Source organism: Meles meles, chromosome 2 (genome assembly GCF_922984935.1).
Source record: "Meles meles chromosome 2, mMelMel3.1 paternal haplotype, whole genome shotgun sequence".
Taxonomy (NCBI): domain Eukaryota; kingdom Metazoa; phylum Chordata; class Mammalia; order Carnivora; family Mustelidae; genus Meles; species Meles meles.
Window position 1 is genome coordinate 73,242,422 of NC_060067.1, and position 17,347 is coordinate 73,259,768.

General features: G+C 42.8%; 1 protein-coding gene across 3 annotated transcripts in view; it reads left to right on the plus strand.

Moving 5' to 3' along the window:
- MAML3 (mastermind like transcriptional coactivator 3) overlaps positions 1 to 17,347 on the plus strand; it is a 409,056-nt gene that overhangs the window by 235,092 nt on the left and 156,617 nt on the right. For all 3 annotated transcript variants that reach the window (XM_045997952.1, XM_045997953.1, XM_045997954.1), the window contains exon 2: positions 4,740 to 6,266. In XM_045997952.1, the coding sequence (XP_045853908.1) occupies positions 4,740 to 6,266 (1,527 nt within the window). The remainder of the gene's footprint in view (positions 1 to 4,739; positions 6,267 to 17,347) is intronic.

Here is a 17,347-nt window from a genome sequence, read left to right on the forward strand (position 1 = left end):
ATTTCTGTGATTCTTCCACAGGGGCACAAATCACACTAAGAAGCTTCCAGCTTTGTAAGGCAGAAGGGCCAGGGACTTCCACGAGAGGAAGCCATTTGGGACGAGACTCTTACCTGAGTCCGTGGGTGGTCAGGGCTCACCAGGATACCCCTCTCTTCAGTCGGCCGTCCTGCTCACTGCGCACAGCTCTCGAGAGTTCCTTGGCCTTCTCAAGCTCACAGGTTCTGTCTCTTCCTGCCAATTCTCCTTCTGTCTTCCAAGAGGGACATGAGAGAATTCGACTCACAGACCAGCCTCCTGTAGAGCAGACGATGATGAGACAGACAGTAGGGATGCTAAGATTGCTCTAACTATTTTGGACACAGCTAGACGAAACATAAAACCACAACATAGCATATTTGATGACGTCTTTCTTATATTTCCAAATGTTGTATGTCAGGATACTGGCCCAAGGAGCCAGCAGTGGAGAACATGAGGCCTTCAGGGAAAGGAAATACTCAGCAGCTCCATTCAGGTCACGTGCTGAAAATGCATTCGATTTGAACCTCCACGACCTAGTGCTACTCTGCAATCTAGAACACGAATGCATTAGCACCGGACTTCAGCTTGAATGGCAAACTTCATTTTTGTTGTTCATATTAAAACAAAACAAAACAAAAAACCTACACCAGATGCTTGGAAAATGTGAGGATTTTTGTCAGCTAAAGAAGGAACAGAAATATCATCCTTCTACCTATATGCAGTTTGAAGATTCAGGAAGTAATTGATCTCCCTTGCAGTTAGGACTACTGGTATCACTGAATTGTCAAGATAACAATAGCTAAGGCTTACCTTGGGGGCTTACCGGCTACCAGGCATGAAGCTAAGTGTTGTCCATATTACTGCATTTAAGTTCGTTCTTGTACTGACTCTACAAGCTAGACATTATTATCCCATTTTGCAGATGAGGAAACCAAAACCTAGGAGAAGTGAAGTTTTCCAGGTTCCATTCATTCAAAAGACAGTGATTGGCTATCAGCTCTGTAATACTGGACCCAGTAGTGAACAAAACAGAAAAATCCCTTCCCTCATGTAACTCACTTTCTAACGGAGGGGATCATAGCTAACATGTCTTAAGTACCGGACAACATTTATATGTATTAATTCTTAGGGGGTGGGTGGGGAGGGGGTGGTTTCGGGGTTGACCCCAGGCATTGTAACTACAGAGCCAGGGCTCCTGTTTCTTTCTGTGTTACTGCCCAGTACTGCCTCACCCAGGCAGGCCCCCTCAGCTGAGAAGAGGTGAAACTTGTGGTCTCCAGCCAGACCTGTCCTTCAGCATGGTCTCAGGCACCACTCTTTTACACAGAAACAAACACACCACTTACTTGTCTTTATTTCCCCATCCTGCCCCATCTGTTTCACAGCCAAAAACAGAATCATGGACCTGAACTTCCTAAAATAAAGTCAGGTTCATTTTTAAAATATATTTTTTTAAACATCGCTTCAGGTGGTGCCAAGACCCCCAAATCTTCATTTCTTTAGGGCCTGAAGCTGTGATATTTGAACTTGCTGCTGTGCATTGGAGCTATGTTCAGGTATCTGCCATACCCATGTTCAGAACCACGGTTTCCTGGGCTGTTCAATAAATAACAAAATTTTCTAGCAGTTTCCACCTCATACGATGGATCGAACCAGTATCTTCTTTGAAGTCAAATGCCAGTGTGTCCTGGGTAGGCCCTTGTTTTCGGCAAGGCTGGGGTTCTACCAAGTGACTGCAGACGGTGTTTGGTGCTGTGATTAAAAATATAAGATTGAGGAGCAAGGGTTAGACTGGATTTTTACTCAAGGACTTTTTCTGTTTACTTTGGAAGTGGAATTCTCTACTTATAAGAGAATAGCAATAAAGTGGCACTGCACAGAATCCCCCACATCATCTGGAGATTGGTTTTATTATAGGTAGGGCTCCTTGAGAGCCTGGGCGGTTCCACATGTGAGCGCTGAAGAACAGGGTCGGGGATTCTGCTCTTCTCTTCCTTTGCTTCTGTGGTGCACTGCGCCTTTGCAGAAATAGGAGAGTGCCTACGTGGACGACCGCTCTGCCTCTTCTCTGCTCCCCGTGTCCTCCTGTTTTCCGCCCTCCACTCTGTGAAGTTACTAACCCCCTTCTCACCTGAGTTAGTCTTCCTTGGTCATTCAGCAGGCACTCCCTCAGTACCTCCCCTATGCCAAGCTCTTTGACTGGAGCCCCACACACTGGCCCCTGTCCGGCCGAAAGGAAGGGGGCAGACAGATGAATTAGGCTCATAGTTAATAAATCCATAGAGTTAACAAGAGTTTCTTAACTGGACTTATCTGAGAAGTCCAGTTACATGGACGCAACACTCCACATTCTCCAGGGTCAGAGTTCCCATTACCAGTGAACCTCAGTTCCTGGGTCGTAGTTAAGTTCCAGTGGTGAACATTCCCACAGAACAGGAAAGCAAAGGCACTTTGCCTGTGGACTCCTGTTGCACAAGTTCCCCACTGGGGAGGTCTAGGTCCGCTTCGACCTGCTACTTTGTGAGCAAAAAACTCTCTTGTAGCCTCAGGGATCTGCCCAAAAGCCTGGATGGTGGTGCTTTGCCTGAGCTAAAGGAGCATCACACAGCTTCATCCATTACAGGTCACACGCACTGGGGCCCTCTATTTGATTGCACACTTATTGCTCGCACTCTGTGCAAACATGAGTTTTCCTATAAATAAGCCGGATGCACATGCGCACATGTACACACACACACACACACACACACACACACAAAGTCAGGTATTCCTCATAGTTGGTGGGGCTGCCTCCTGCTCTGATTAAAACTCACCTCTTTCAACACCTGTGAATTAGACAATAGAATTAATCATTCAGTTTGCCATTATTTATCAACTACTGCTATGAACCCGAACACTAGACGGGGCCCCCATGGATATGCAGTAAGCAAATCAGTCACAGCCTTCTTGGAGCTCACTAAAGAGACACTCAAGAAACTGCCCCAAAGTATGGTAGGAGCTCTAATGGGGAAGTGGAGGGTGCTAGAAAAACTTATTCCAGGATATCCAACCCAGTATAGGCGGGTCAAAGAAGGTACCTGATGTAGCTGGAGTGGGGAAGGGATGTAAGAAGATTTCCTAGAGGAAGGGAAGTCTACGATAAAATCTGGAGGATGGGTAGCTGTTAACACGAGGGTGGGGAGAAGTTTGTTCCAAGAAAAGAAAATAACATGGACAATGCCCTGGAGGTGGGAGGAAGCTTGGCCCATCTAAGAAACTGAAAAACTTTCAAGGGAGGTGATAGAAAATGTTTGGCAGGGGACAAGGAGGTAACGCTGAACCGAGAAGCGAGAAGATGAGCCCAGAATGATGAGCAGAAACCAGGTGAAGCAGGCGCAGATTGGACTTCAGTTCAAAGGCAGTGGAAACCATTACAGAGCTATAAACAGGAAAAGCTATATATTTCTTGAAAGAGGTGGCAGCATAGAGAATAGATTGTTGGAGAGCAAAGCAATGGATACAGGAACAGATGAAAGAGTAATGGAGGATGAATGGAGGCAAGGCAAGGAGGCCAGTTAGAAGTACTGCAACAATTTAGCCGGATAAAATGGTATCCTTGCCTCAGATAGTGGCAGTGAGGTTGGAGTTGAGTGGACATATTAGAGGTATATGTTAGATGTGGAATCCATAGGACCTGGTGGTTGGTGATGGGAGACATTTTGAGAAGAAAGCTCAGGTTTCCGGTGTGGGTAAGTGAGTAGATATTGAGTAGGGAGCTGGGTAGATGCTGAGATTGGGAGCATGGTTGAGGATCATGTTTGATAATCAGCTTACTGTTGACACATGCTGAGTTTTACATGCCTATGAAACGTCCAGGAAGAGGATGCTGAGGTAGTAGACCTCCACAGGGAAGACTGGACCGGGTACATTGTTAACAGGGTCATCAGCCTAGAAAAGATGGTTGAAGCTGTTGAACTGGCGGTAATCACGTAGGCAAGCATGTGGAGCGGGCAGGAACAAAAGCTGACAAGCAAACAATGAGGAATCCCACCATTTAGAAAGAACGAAGACCACACATGACCCTGAGAAAGAGCAGACGGAGAGAAAGAAGGAAATCCAGGAATATGTGATAGCGTGGAAAACAATGGAAGCATGCTTTTAGAGCAGAGCAGGCTGCATCACGAGGTGCTGGGCGGTCAAGTAAATAACTGAAAAGAAGTTGTGGGTTATGTCAACCATTAGTCTTCATTTCTGCGGTATTCAGTAAACGTTAAATTCCATATGCTTACAAGATTTTTAGTGTTTTTAAAAATATTGTTGATTTAATTCCTTGATGTCTTCAGCTAAGAGGTGAGAAAAGTTACGAAAGGTATTCACATCTTTCTCAAGTATAACACATTTGGGGACAAGTCTCACATTTTGCGTTGCTTTGGAAAATAATAATGTATGATTCTCAGCTGTTAAGAGAAGTGCTGCCTTTAACTGTCTCTTTTCCTTTGTTCCCCACCCTCCAATCTTTATTTTGTTTTCTATCTCTTAGCCTCATGAGCTCTTCTTTTGGATAAAACCTTTTCCCACAGAATATGAAGCCTGGCCACTCTTGAGATTAGACATAGAACTTCTTTCCCATGTGTGATAAAGCATTTAAAAGTTAATTCACAGCAGTCGTGCATCACCTTGCTCAAATAGTGAATGATGACTTGGAGATTTACTCACCCTCTTTCCTTTTTCTTTCCCAGCTCCAGGAGACTGTGAAAAGGAAGTTGGAAGGAGCTCGATCACCACTTAATGGAGACCAGCAGAATGGTGCTTGCGATGGGAGTTTTTCTCCAACGAGCAAGAGGATACGAAAGGACATTCCTACAGGAATGGAAACCATCAACATGCCACTGCCTTCAGCTTCTCCTCTTCACCAACTTGACCTGAAGCCTTCTTTGCCCTTGCAGAATAGTGGAACTCACACTCCTGGGCTTCTAGAAGATCTGAGTAAGAATGGTAGGCTTCCGGAGATCAAACTTCCAGTCAACGGTTGCAGTGACCTGGAGGACAGCTTCACCATCCTGCAGGGCAAGGACCTCAAACAAGAGCCTCTAGATGACCCTACTTGCATAGACACATCAGAAACATCTCTTTCAAATCAGAACAAGCTGTTCTCAGACATTAACCTGAATGATCAGGAGTGGCAAGAGTTAATCGATGAGTTGGCCAACACAGTTCCTGAAGATGACATACAGGACCTGTTCAACGAAGACTTTGAGGAGAAGAAGGAGCCCGAATTCTCACAGCCGGCAACAGAGACCCCTCTCTCCCAGGAGAGCGCCAGTGTGAAGAGCGACCCCTCTCACTCTCCTTTTGCACACGTCTCCATGGGCTCTCCCCAGGCGAGGCCCTCCTCTTCGGGCCCTCCCTTTTCTACCGTCTCCACGGCCACGAGTTTACCTTCTGTGGCCAGCACTCCCGCAGCTCCAAACCCTGCCAGCTCACCAGCAAACTGCGCTGTCCCGTCCCCTCAGACCCCAAACCAAGCCCACACTCCAGGCCAAGCCCCACCGCGGCCTGGGAACGGTTATCTCCTTAATCCCGTAGCAGTGCCCGTGGCCGGTCCAGCGGCGGGCCCCGTGGCCGTGGCCAGCTCCGACCTGTCCCCAGCGGAGCAGCTCAAGCAGATGGCCGTGCAGCAGCAACAGAGGGCCAAACTCATGCAACAGAAGCAGCAGCAGCAGCAGCAACACTCAAACCAGACTTCCAGTTGGTCTCCCTTAGGGCCCCCGTCCAGCCCCTACGGAGCAGCTTTCACTGCGGAAAAACCAAATAGCCCAATGATGTACCCCCAAGCCTTTAACAACCAAAACCCCATAGTGCCTCCCATGGCCAACAACCTGCAGAAGACGACAATGAATAACTACCTCCCGCAGAACCACATGAATATGATCAATCAGCAGCCAAATAACTTGGGTACCAACTCCTTAAGCAAACAGCACAATATTCTCACCTATGGCAACACTAAGCCTCTGACCCATTTTAATGCAGACTTGAGTCAGAGGATGACCCCCCCGATGGCCAACCCCAACAAAAACCCTTTGATGCCCTACATCCAGCAGCAGCCGCCCCCGCCGCAGCAGCCACCACCCCCGCCCCCGCCCCCGCCACAGCTCCAGGCTCCCCGGGCGCACCTGAGCGAGGAGCAGAAGCGCATGCTTCTCATGAAGCAGAAAGGAGTGATGACTCAGCCCATGGCTTACGCCGCGCTTGCATCCCACGGTCAGGTAAGTGTGAAAGTGAGCGGCACCTTGAGCAGCGCCGGTGGTGCATTTCAGACCCGGGATGGGTGACTGCGCGCTCCGGTGGCGATGGCCTTTCGTTACCTTCGTGCGGAATCCTTCCCGTGCAGCCTCTTGGCCTTGGCCAGGCTTAGGTTTTGGTTTTGGTTTGGTTTGGTTTGGTTTCTCCCTTTCTCCTAAGAGATGGAAAAGGTTGGTATCATAGACTTTCCTGTCTTTGAGTGCCTGGGAATCAAACTTCTTTTATTGCTGCCGGCAGATAAAGAAGCAGAAATGACGATCAAGTTCTCGCTGGAGAGAGGCAGGCCATAGAGGTCACGGGCAAAACGTGCCGCTCCTTCTGTGGCTTCTCTCCCAGGTCATAGAGTCTTAGCCTCGGGGTGGGAGGGAGAGCAGAGCGTTTAGGGATCTCCGCAGCAGTTTCATAAGGCCCTAAACCACCTCCGCCGTATCTGACTGAATTGTGAGTAATGGAGCTGTGGATTCTTGATGGTTAAATGTGGGAGTGATGTCTGTAGTTTCAAAGTAGAGGATGGGTGTCTGTAGGACCATTCTGCGCTTAAGCATTGGCTGCAGGACTAGCACAATTAGAAGTTGTTTCAACGTGGCGTGACTAGGGAGTGCAATAAAGCCTTCCTGATGCTTTCAGCTCTCATTCAGGAAAAGCTGATGGTGGATATATCTTAGTGCTGGATCAGAATAAATTCTCCTCTGTCCCGCTGTCTTTCTTCAAGACATCCTGCTTTAGGGATGTAGGGTCCTCAGTGATCTATGGGGAAAATGAGCGACAACCTGTTGGGGTGTGAATCCTTACTGACAAGCATTCAGTCCCCTCATCCTCCCCCCACTCCCAGCAAGCTGCTTATCTACCTTGCAGGAGTGGGGAAATGCACTGTTCCGCCTTTTCTCCAAACATGGGTGAACTCGCCAGAGCCACCCTTTCATTACCAGTGGCTGTGCTGTGCCTCAGTCCTCTCAGGATTCTGACGTTTGCGTGGCATTTGGTGATTTTGCACAAAATTCTTTGCTCTAAGGGCTCTCACGTGCAAACAGGTTCTAACTAGTGCTGGGGTGTGTGTCCACAGACGATGCATTAGAAGCCCTGGGAAGTACTACCGGCTGATCTTGGATCACTGTTTGCATCTCCCGGTTCCCCCGCCCCGCCCTACCCCACCCCCAGAGCTTGATGGGGGCTGGAGAGCGGGAGGTGGTGTTGGCCTGCAGAGACAGGCCTGGGCTCTGTGGCTTGATTCTTGTCCTTCACAGCCTTCCAAGCCCCAAACCTCACAGTGGTGTCTTGTCTTCACTTGCCAGCCAGCTCCAAAGAAATTCTGTCTGGAGGAATAAAAATATAGCTTGGTTTACACCAGCTGTAATCAGTAGCTTGGTAGAAAAACATCACTGAAATGTGGGCTTTTATGTTTTATCTTGGTTTCATTAAAAAAAAAAAAAGCACCATTGGAAAATGCAACATTTTATACACTTCAATATTAAGTTCCGAAGGAGACAAAAATACAGGCAACACACAGGGATGTTTGTTGTAGCCCAGACACGTCAGGGGTTTATGAGATCACAAGCTGTCGGAATGGTCTGTTGGTAATCTTAATACAAATTGTGCTGCTACATTTGCTGTTTTTACCATGAAGTATTTCCTCCGAGCCAGACCAAAGATGATTAATTCCAACTCACAGATTCTGCAGACATGCGGGTGCAGCGTGAACCCATCCTCACTCCCCACCCGCACTAAATGTCTTTTGAAATTTGCTAACTTGGGACAAAGTTCTTGTCTTTGCTGGAACATGCATTTTAAAGGTACTCATTTCAGGTCCTTATGCTTGCCTAACTATGAGTAACCGAAGCCCTGAGCTGCAGAGGTCATATTTTGAAAGGACTCAGTCAAGTGTGGAAACAAAAGTGATGGTTTTCTGGATTAAATCTCTGGGCTCCTCCTCTTTTCCTTCCATCTCACGAGGTACTTTCAGAGTGGACAGAATCTGCCTTTTTGAGGCCTTATTCGAATAATCACTTCTTAACCTCAAAAAGAACCATCAAGCAAAAGCACACTTTTTAATGAAATATTAACTCACCACTGTTTGAAACAAGCTTCAAAATACATATATAAACATGTGAATATCTTTCTGCAAACATCCCATTTATTTCATGCCTTCACCTGATTGTGGAGCAGTATTTACATAGCTCTCAGAATAGTTAATTACACTATATGCGAGTACATTGCACAAATACGAGCTCAAATTACAGGCAAGGTATAAAATATAATTATACATAGGTGTAGTTCAAATTTGTTTTCTGCTGTTGCTAGTGAAAATTCACTTTCCTCTTTGTTGGCCATGAGGACCATGATCAACACTTAGTTTTAATGAATGACTTGAATACCAAAGCCAATAATACAGAAACATTTATTTCAAAATGATTATCTTGTACAGATGTTTACTTGATTGGGATGTTTGCAGACAATGACATTTCTCTCAGGAGATGCCATTTCTCACTTACCTGGAAATTTTCTTAAAGAGGGAACCAAAAACTAGAAACAAAAAAAGGTTTATTTCAAAATTTCAAGTATGTTTTGTCAAGTAATGCGACTACTCAGAATTTACATCTTATTCCTTGTAATTAGAAAATTAAACAAAGATTTATGTACAAAGATTGTGCTCATGGTAATGAAACAAGCTTGTGGTAATGAGAAACGGGGACCAAAATAAATATTTTGGGAAAATAAATAATGTACACAAAAATCATGATATTAATAAGTGATTAATCACATAGAAATGCTCATAAGGTGAGCAAAATATTCAGATCATACAGTAGCTTGTATGTTACAGTCCAGGTTGTGTTTTTTGATATGTGTAGAAAAATATTGAATAACTAAAATATTAGGAGTGGTATTTTGGGTTGGTAAAATTGTGATTATTATCTTCCTCTTACACTTTACTGAATGTTCTAAATTTTCTATCATGTATGTATGTTAGTTCTACCATCAGGGAAAATACCCTTTTTTAGGAAAAATAGTTCTTAAAGTTTTAAGCAAAAAAACATTTTAAGGGGCGCCTGGATGGCTCAGTGGATTAAGCCTCTGCCTTTGGTTCAGGTAATGATTCCAGGGTCCCAGGATCAAGCCCTGCATGGGGTTCTCTGCTCAGCTGGGAGCCTGCTTCCCATCCCCCACCCCTGCCTGCTTCTCTCTCTACTCGTGATCTCTGTCAAATAAATAAAATCTTTAAAAAAAAAAAAGAAAGAAACATTTTAAGCAAAGAAAATTCCCTGGTTTTTTTTTTATGCTCCACTAATTCTTTTTTAAAAATCCTTATTTATCCACTTTGTCAGTTGGATTGAGGTGAAACCGTTATTTTCTATTAATTTACATATATTATTTGTAAATTCCTCCTTGCTTCTAGAGATAGTTATAAAACCCACTCTGCACACTCACTCTCTTTTCCTTTCTCTCTCCACATCCTCTTTTACTTCTTTTCTTAATTCCCATCAAATTTCAGCTAAAACAGTGACAGTGAAGCGATCAATAAAATTTCCACCAGTACAAGCTTCAGAATCTTCTCTGGGTTATGTTTTTGTATTATTTCTTTGATCTTTCTTCTTTCTTTCTTTCTTTTCACTGTCTGGAACTTCATCATATACTGGGCCTTCTTGATTTCTCTTTAATTTTTAAAATTTGTGTTTCTGAATTGAAATAACCAGAACTTACTTTGGTCATGTCTATTATCTTTTTCTAATCTCATTTCTCAAAGACAGAATCTCTCTGTTTCTCTCTTTCTCTTTCTCTCCTTCCCACTGCCTCTGTGTGTCTCTCTCTCTGTTTTTGCTCTTTTTTCGTAGTACCTAACACTGTGTCTTCAACATAACCGTGTTTAATAAATCATTAAACATGACAATTATCAAAGTTCAAGCCAAAAATATGTTTACTTGATGATCAGCTCCAGTGGAGAGAGCATTAGCAAAAATAACACAGAGCTGTTTCTGAGATCAAATAGAAGAACCGGAAAGACAGGTCTAAAAAGAATCCTTTGATAGGAGGTGGTTATCTTGAACCAATAGAACAACAATGAGATTGCTGGGACAGCAAACCCAGTCTCTGTGTCTGACAAACAGAAAAACAATGGAGCAACTATGAAAGAAGGAAACCAAAAGCAAATGACTGCTTGCTGGTCAAAGAAGGTGACAGGGATACCCGGAGCCCAAAAATAATTCCTGCATGGGAAAGCGAATAATTTCCAAAATGTGATGTTAATTTTTAGTAGTTTCTCTCTTAGGACTAGATAGATTATAGACGACTGTGCTGCTTTATTCTTACATGTGTGTTTGCTCTGTGTGGCTGTGTACATCACAATGAAGCACTTATGCTCGTATTTTGTAGAATATTTTCCTCTTTCAATTTTATTTTACCAAAATATGTTGGGTACCATGTGAGGTATATTATTTTGAGCTTTTTAGCCATAAAATCTCCACGAAAAGAACAGAGCTGTGGTATTCATAGCCATCCTGGAAATCTCTTTGAAGATACATTTTCCTTAACTTTAAAAACCTGGAGCCCCTTTGTTAGTTTCTTTAAAATATATTTATTTTGGGGCGCCTGGGTGGCTCAGTAGATTAAACCCTCTGCCTTCGGCTCAGGTTATGATCCCGGAGTCCTGGGATCGAGCCCTGCATCAGGCTCTCTGCTCAGCAGGGAGCCTGCTTCCTCCTCTCTCTCTGCCTGCCTCTCTGCCTACTTGTGATCTCTGTCTGTCAAATAAATAAATAAAATCTTTAAAAAAAATTTTTTAAATATATATATATTTATTGTATCCAAATAATAAATGACATAGTTTTGAAAATTAAGTAATACCGCAAGGCTTCTGAGGAGAAACAGCAGTCCACTGCTTCATGCCCTCCGCTCTTACGTTGTTTTCTCTTATTTATCTCCCTCAGCTGCTGGTTCTCAATTTTTCAGTGATTTGATTCTGTAGAAGAGGATTTAACCTGCTTATACTACCTCCTCACAAACATAACCCCCACACAGAGTCTCTCTTTTTCTCTTCCCTAAACTCTCAATAGGACTAGATATATCACAAATTATGATTTTAAAGTATTCCCTATTTACATGAGTGGCTTTTGTATATCACATCACAGTGTCATTATGTAGTACACTATGATTATAGTTCCTTTCCTATACAACTTTTTGTTTTCCTTAGAATTAGTAATAGCCTCTTTTTTAAAATTGGTGCTGTCCTTACACCTACCTTCAATCCATCCTCAAACTTGTCCGACTCTGTAAAACTCAAGATACGATCAAACATCAAATAATCTATTTTTCTAATATTTTCTTTCCTATTTTTTTCTCTCTCCCTCTTCTCTTCTCTCTTTCTCTTCCTTGATCTTTCTTTCTTTCCCTCAATGTTTCCCCTGAAGGTTTATATCCTCTTGCTCCAGTCTTCTTCTACCTATAGTTTTCTTGGTCTGCTACTTAACTGAAATACTGCAACCACCCCTCACCATTATTCTTGGTCACTTTCCATGTCGCATTACATATTTTCTAGATCCCTCCCCCCCCCCCCGCCCTTTCTTGGCTTAGTCCCTCAGATTGCTAAAGCACATCCTCAGAGCTTCTTCAGAAAAGGTGGTCAAGAGATTGTTTTTTAACAAAAGCTCTTTTTGAAAATAACTTTATCCTCACGTGTTATTGACAGTTTGCCAGTTGTAGAATTATAGTTAAGAAATACTCAGTCAGAATTTGAAAGACATTTCTTCAAGATCCTGTGGCTTATCATACTGTTGAAAAATCTAGTGAAATTTGGATTCTTCTACTATGGGTGTGACCGTTTGTTTTTTTTCCTTACTGTGAGAGCTTTTCAGATCTCTGTATTCCTGAAATTTCGTAATGATACGCCTTAATGTAGCCATTTTTCATTCACTGTGTCTCTGTGCCTGGTACTATGAGCTTTTTCTTTAAAAATCTGGAAGAATATCCTAAAGATATGTTCTGGTGTTATTTCTTTGATTATTTCTCCTTTCCTTTTTCTCTATGTTTAACTTTCTGGAAATTGTATTCATCATCTATTGGACCTCCTGGATTATTCTCTAATTTTCATATCTTTTAAACTTTCCATATCTTTGTCCTTTTGTTCTATGTTCTATGTTCTGTAGGATTCCTTAACTTTATTCTCCAACTCAAAAATTAAATATTTCATTTTATTTCACATTTCAAATTTCCAGAAGTTCTTTCTTGTTCTCTGATTTACCCTTTTTGATCTAAGGGTATTATCATTTAAATCAAATTCATTAAGTTAAGTAAGTTTTCTCATGCTCTCTGCTTTGTCTCTTTCTCGCAGGCACCCTTTCCCCATATGCTCATTTGATTTTTCTTTCTTTCATGTTAGAAGCTTTTCTCAAATGTCTAATTATTTTAAGAATGAGATATCATAGAGCTAATTAGTTGCTCTCCAGGCTTACACAGGGCTTGTCATATGTGGGCCTTTGCTATAGCGGGATTGGGCTAGAACCCAGCTATTTCACTGGGTCAGTGTCTGTAGATTTTTTTCCGCCCGGTGGCCAGTCAAAAAAGACTCCTTCAGTCTCACTGCTGAAAGTTGTTAAGTCTGGAGGCTGGCTTTTTGGAGCTGAGCAGAGGAAGGGAGTTGGTAGCTGGTAGGGATGATGAGGAGTGTTTCACTAAATGCTATGTAGAGTTTCATTTAATCTCCCTGTTTTTGTACGGCTCCTCAGTTCACCCTCAGCTATGACTGGGATCCAGAATTCCAAAGACTTGTGGCTTCATCTCTCTGTCAAGTTGTCCACCTTCCTTATTCCAGTCTGGGGGAGCATATCTGGTCCACCTCTTAATTATACAGGACTTAACCAGTTTTCCTTTTGTGCACACCCCACCTCCCACCCTGGTATTTAGAGGTCCTTCTAATTTCTGAGAATTTATAGCATTCTTTGGCTTGAATCGTCTTGCTTTATTTTTAGTTTCCCCTACTGCAGGCTTAGATTTAGCTTTCTCTAAGCTGCTAATTGTTTACCACTCAGCCATCTGATTTTCATCTTCCAAAATTTTGTTGATACCCCTCAATTGCTATTGCTCTCTCCCATCCTCTTTGTTCTTGAATGTTTAATCATTTTTATCCCTTTATTTTCATTGTTATGGGGCATTGGAGGAAGCCAAGATAAATGTGGGTGTTCAGCATAGGCTGAACACCTCAGTGTTCAGTGGCTCCCTCAGTGACTTTCACCATTTTTCTATCTGAATATCGAATATTGTCTAGAATTAAAATTTATGTTTTACAGCAAATTTCACATTATTGCTTCTAACATTTTGGACTTTAATGGAGCTGGTGTCATAAAACCTAAAGTGTTCCCTTACTATAAAATTTACATATGTCAGATACGTATGTTCGAAAGGACAGCGGTGTCAACACGATCATCCTGCTTCTTTAAAATAAGATCTCATGATTATAATCATTGAATCGTTTTCAGAATCTTGAAAATATTGACTTACTTCAAGGACTATAGAAACAATTTAGGTTCCATGACCCTGACAAAGCCAATAGTATCTGGCAGCTCAGATGCAAGGTAAAATATTGACAGAACACTCATCACTGACTGAATCCAGGGCCTCCCAGCTGAGGGGAAACCAGGGGGCGAAGTGCTACAAAAATCCAGGTAATAAATGAAATGTTCATATTGATAGGTATAATAAGTCATTTCCATACACACACTGGCATATTTTGAAAATCCTGATTGATGATCTGTCAGAGTCTTAGAAATATGAGGCTAAGAGTAAACAGCAGAAAAGAAAAAGTTTCAGGAATTTATTTTATGATAGTTTTGTGCAAGAAAACTGGCACCCTATGAGAATGCCCTTTAAAGGTTTCATGGGACAAGAGTATTCTTGCTTAATTAGAGAGCTTATACCCCAACAATCAGTGGTTCTAAAGCTTTTGGAGGCCCAAGAATCATCTGGGGAAGTTGTTCAAGATGCAGATAATTGGACTCTGCTGCCAAAAACTCAGGGTCAGTAGGTCTGGAATGGGGCCTGGGAGTGTGCATTTTAATAAACCCATCACCACTACGGTTTTCTAATGGAGATGTTGTATGTAAGACAACTCTGAATCTGCAATTAAAGCAACTCAATATTTATATATGCTTAAATATGGCATAAATATTTTCTGTGGAACTATAAACTTTGTAAGTTCTAAGTCTTGTATTGTTTCAGGCAAGATGGGAAAATTAGGTTACTCTGCAATTAATGGATTTGTCTTAGGACAGAGTGAAATTTTTTAAGAGATCAAATCTTATAGATTCTAGCTGTGTTTTGTAAATCATAGAATTACTCCTCTTGATTTTCTTAAGAACACAAAGCATTGTGTCCTCGTTTCCACCGTGACCTCCAGTTCCACCAGGGTGAAGGGTGGAGTGTCCTTTGTCTCTCCAAGAGACAGTTGGCTATCTGTCCATGCCTCTGCTTCAGGACCAACAGAGGACATGGCCTTGGGTCCTCAGGACCTATAGGAAGAGACACTCTGCCATAGAATGGAAGAGCACACATTAAAGGAAACTCACTTAAGCTTCCTTAGGGCCTCTTTGGGGACATCCTCCTTGGGGCAAGAATGCTTACATACACATCAGTAGAGCCACAACTCTGCTGTTCCATATTCTGACCTGTTCTATCAAGGATAGAATTCAGGCACTTTTCCCAGGTGTTCCTCAACTTTGGGAAGGTGTTGGAAGCCTAATTTCATTCTCCTTCCTGAGTTTGACATTCCCTTCCCTTCAAGGTCATTCACTGCACCCGAGGCCCCTGTCCAATGCCTCCCGATGGATATCCAGTGCATTCGCCCATCAGAGAGTAGGTCTGGCTTTGTGTTTACCTGGCAGGAATCTGTTAGCCTAAGGTTCTGTCACAAGTGTGGAAAATTGTGAAACTTGACCAAGCAACTTCTCCCTGTGTATATTCACTTCTAAAATTCTAAATGTTGGAGACTAAAAAGAGATACTGGAATAATATCATCTACAGTGTCCCACAATGTGCATTCTGGTCAAGGAGACAAAGAGGCACACAGGTTAAGTCAATACCGGCAGCAAGTGGTTAAGTGCCACTAAATTCTACATTAGGGATTATGGGCAGAGAGAAGGCAGGTCAGTATAGCCTGGAGTAGAAAAAGAGCAGCTTCCATGGGGAGATAAGCTTTGAGTAGACCATGAATGACTAGGAGGAGTTAGGTTGGATGGTGAGTGAGTGGAAGGGCATTCTCCTTCAAGCAAAGGATTGTTCCTTAAGTGGGCACAGTGCAAACGATAACCAGGCTGGGGAGAGAGGTTCGTGTTGGGGAACAGTTTGGTGAAATGCATGGGAGGACACTTAGGGGACTTTCTACCATTTCAAGTTTGAGATCGTAAGAATCTCTGTCTGGATGCGTCCTTTACAATTTAAGGGAAAATGGAACCAGCAGTAACTGAAAGAAAGAAATAATGGAACTTGGTATTTGACTATGTGACAAGAAAGGAGGGAAGGGAGGGAATGACTCGCCATTGAGCAGGGAGCCAGACTCGGGGCTCAGTCCCAGAACCCTGAGATCATGACGTGAACCAAAGGCAGATGCTTAAGCCTCCCAGGTGCCCCATGAATCAAATATTTATGATCATAAGATTAAATACTGTGGCGGCGTAATAGTTTCTGAAAGATGACAAGCGGGTCATGTATGAATCTAAATATCAGATCTTATTTGTATTAAAAAGCAATTCCAATACTTGTTGTTATTTACCTTATTCTTCTGATTGGTGTTTCCCATTTGGTAAGGTACTTGCTCCCCACTCAGCAAAAGGTGTGAAGGAAACTTACAGCAATTTTTGAAAGGTTTGTGTTAAATCGAGCCTCAAATAGCTACTTCTCCTCCTGTGTTTTAGAGTTGGGCTTTTTGTTTTCGCAAGCTTTTATTTTTCAATAAATTCACATTATTATGAAAGTATTTGTTTTCTTTAGAGTAGTAACAGACATATCATTTTGTTGTAATATTTCTATATTAAGGATTTACTTGGTCACATCTTATCTATTAAAGAGAGCACCCTCTAAAGAGAGTCACCATGCAAATATATTAGAGGACCAGGGTTCCAAGTTTTAAAACCTATTATGTCATCCTTTCTGAACTATTTATAGCAACTCTCAGCTTTTCTACAGGTTATAAAACTCTTTGGGAGAAAAAAAAAAGCTATTTTCCTATATAGGGCTATTGTATTATATCTTGGTTCCTGAGCAAGTTCCTATGGAATTCATCTTTTTTATGACACCAAATGGCTTGCATCTGACCCAGTGCATAAAGAATCAAAATACCTTTCATGTTCGTTAGGTTTCTGATACACTGTCATGATTAGTTAATATGTTTCATGAGATTATGCAAGTTACCTATACTTTGTATTTCCAAAACATTAGATATTGACCCCAAATAGTATCTAAACTGATAACTCCCGTTTATTAATATTGTAATTATCTAGAAGAGGTTTATAAACATACTTGCATCCTCTAATTGCTTTTGCATTTGAGCTGTGGAAAAGTTTATTTGGGCTTCTGTTTGGCACTGGGCTCCAGCCAGTTCATACAAAGGACATTAATGGACTTATTAAGCCAAGAACTCCTTTCAGTGCCAGACTGAGCCTGGGCAGTGGTGCAAGGAAAATGGTAGAGAAAGTGGTCCATCTCAGGCCATCACGAGTTTTACTGGTGCCTTGGTGAGAATTAGGAAAGTCACCCCCTCTGAGCAGATGGACGGCAGCCACAGCCCCGCAGGCTCCCCAGGCGTGACCATGGCTCCCTCCCACGTCCCCTCTGCCGCCTGCCCCCATGTTATCCACTCACAGCACGCCCATAGGGAGGGGCTCCAGGTGTACCTGCTCATTCTCTAAAAGCTCCTGGATGCAGAGCAGAGAGTCAGCTTCTCAGGTCCGTGCAGTAAGAATATGAATTACACATACCTCACAGTGCTGTGGTGTGCTCGCACCATGGCCAGTCAGGGCGCAGAGTGTTACGCTGTCAGGCTGAAGGCTGACTGAAGGTTCTGGAA